This window comes from Penaeus monodon, chromosome 34 (genome assembly GCF_015228065.2).
Source record: "Penaeus monodon isolate SGIC_2016 chromosome 34, NSTDA_Pmon_1, whole genome shotgun sequence".
Classification (NCBI taxonomy): Eukaryota; Metazoa; Arthropoda; class Malacostraca; order Decapoda; family Penaeidae; genus Penaeus; species Penaeus monodon.
In genome coordinates, this window is record NC_051419.1 from 9181133 (window position 1) to 9183265 (window position 2133).

A 2133-nucleotide genomic window follows, 5' to 3' on the forward strand; every position below is an offset into this window, starting at 1 on the left:
CATTTTTATGTGTGCAAAAATATGCAGATGTATATGTATGTTTATGATTAGTGTTTTGTCCCCTTTGTCAAAAACAGCTTCTTACTCATCATTTTATTATCTTTCAGTTAAGGACGGAATAATAGAATTCACGTTTGATGTTGGTACTGGACCAGCCATGGAAAGGGTCACCGATTCGTGTTGACGTGGAAGCGGAAACACACTACAATGAGAGGGGGAGAAAAGGGATTACTTGAGTTGGGATGGTTCAGTTCGTGAATATGGACAGAGCCCTGGAATTCTGCATATGCTGAATGCTGAAGGCAATATCTATATTGGTAAGTAAAGGGCTTGAGTTCAAGAGATTTTATCCTGACTAATAGCTTCAGACATGGGCACAACCAGGATTTTAGGAAGGAGGGGAATAAGCAACTATTTTGCAAAATGAGTTAGGCAAGCATAACTTCCAAGGAGAGGGGGTATGATGCTCATATCTTGCATGACTGAATTGTTTTACCTTTGTGTTTTACTAGTGTGTGACTTTTATATACTGTTCAGTGTCAAGTAGAAATCCCAGAACCCAGGGACTCTGCCTTGGCATTTTATAAATATTTTCTCTATTTCTGATATACATGACAGACTTTTGGAGAATATGAAAATGAAATATAAGCTCCTCAGTATTTGTCGAAAAAAACATTACTTACATTGAAAATATATATTGCTTTTCTCTTTTTGTTTTGTATTGCTCTGAATTATTTTAGCCTAGTGTATCACTGTACATTGTTTAACTTACAGGAGGAGTCCCAGACCTGGCTCTCATGACAGACGGAGTCTACACAACAGGCTTCCAGGGTTGCATTCATAGGTTGGCAATTGGTGAAGAACAGTTAATCAACTTTATGGATCGTGCGCTGTCTGGCGTCAATGTAAATACTTGTCCAAGGTAAGATCTTTGGTTAAGAAAGAAACAAATCAATAGAAATTGTAGCATAGGTGCTCCAAAAGTATTTTATTTATGACTTTTCCTTGTTCTAATTTACAAATGCATTATAACTTGTTCTCAAGCATTTAACAGACTGTCTTGTCAAAGGTAGTATTTAGAGACTGTGTTTTTACTGTTTTTGTGAAAGTTTTAGAATATTGTCATGTGTGTATAAAAGTAGATTAAATGCATAAGTTCTGTTGTATTTCAAGCATGTTGCCCTCATGTAAATGCAGAAAAAAATTGTTGAGCATGCAAGATAACTGTTTAAATCCAGACAGTGCAAAAAGCGGGTACTTTAAAGCGCCCTTTAATTTTCCCAAATGAAATTATGTTTACATTGAACTAGGTAGTGAGATGCCAGACAAAGCAGCTTAAGTGTACATTCCAATCTTGTTTAAGATATTGTATTTTGTAGAGAAAATTAGAAAGAAAGCTTGTGACATTCAAAGCTAATATGCATTGCAAAAGCTTTGTTATTCTTTGTATATCACCTGCTTCTGCATTTATTGTCCTTTTGCATCATGCCCTTACCATTCAGAGTTAACCTGTCAGAATTAACTAAATGTCCATGGACGCTGCATATCCCCTTTTTTTAAAAACCCTTGCTGAGCTGCCCTTGAACCCCATCCTGGGCAACAGCTCTAGTGGAGGAAACACAAACCCCTGAGGACGGAAAACCCCATTTCTGGGGGGTGGAGCTCTGGCTTTTTCCGTTGGACTCAAAAGGTTTTTAGCAGCTGGAGCTCAGGCAGGTCTCATGGCAGGAACTCAGGGAGGTCTGAAGGTTGGAGTTCTGCTGGCTCCGCAGATCAGGGCAGTTCACGTGTTTTCAACACCTATGAGAAAAATCACTACACTAGGCCTGCTTACAACCACAGGACTTACAAAAGGACTGAGCAAACCTCAAGAAAAGTTTACAACTAAAAGGATACTCAGAAATGGCTTTGGTAAGGCTAAAAAAAGCAGTTTCAGAGACTGGAATTTTTTTTTAAGTCTAAATCTGTTGGTAAGGAGTATTATTTTTATATTTAAGTAACAAGACAAGGAATAGCCTGTATACTGATTAGATCAAGTCTTGCCACTCTGTTTCTTGCAGACACAGTGCACAACTTACAAAAAAAATAAAACAGTCATACAAGATAAACATATCCTATGAACTCCGCTTTCAC

General features: G+C 37.7%; 1 protein-coding gene across 1 annotated transcript in view; it reads left to right on the top strand.

Moving 5' to 3' along the window:
* LOC119594807 (basement membrane-specific heparan sulfate proteoglycan core protein-like) overlaps nt 1-2133 on the top strand; it is a gene marked incomplete at its 5' end in the record, with an annotated part of 219836 nt that overhangs the window by 212307 nt on the left and 5396 nt on the right. The window contains 2 exon segments of the mRNA XM_037943897.1: nt 108-317; nt 775-922. Of these exon segments, the coding sequence (XP_037799825.1) occupies nt 108-317; nt 775-922 (358 nt within the window).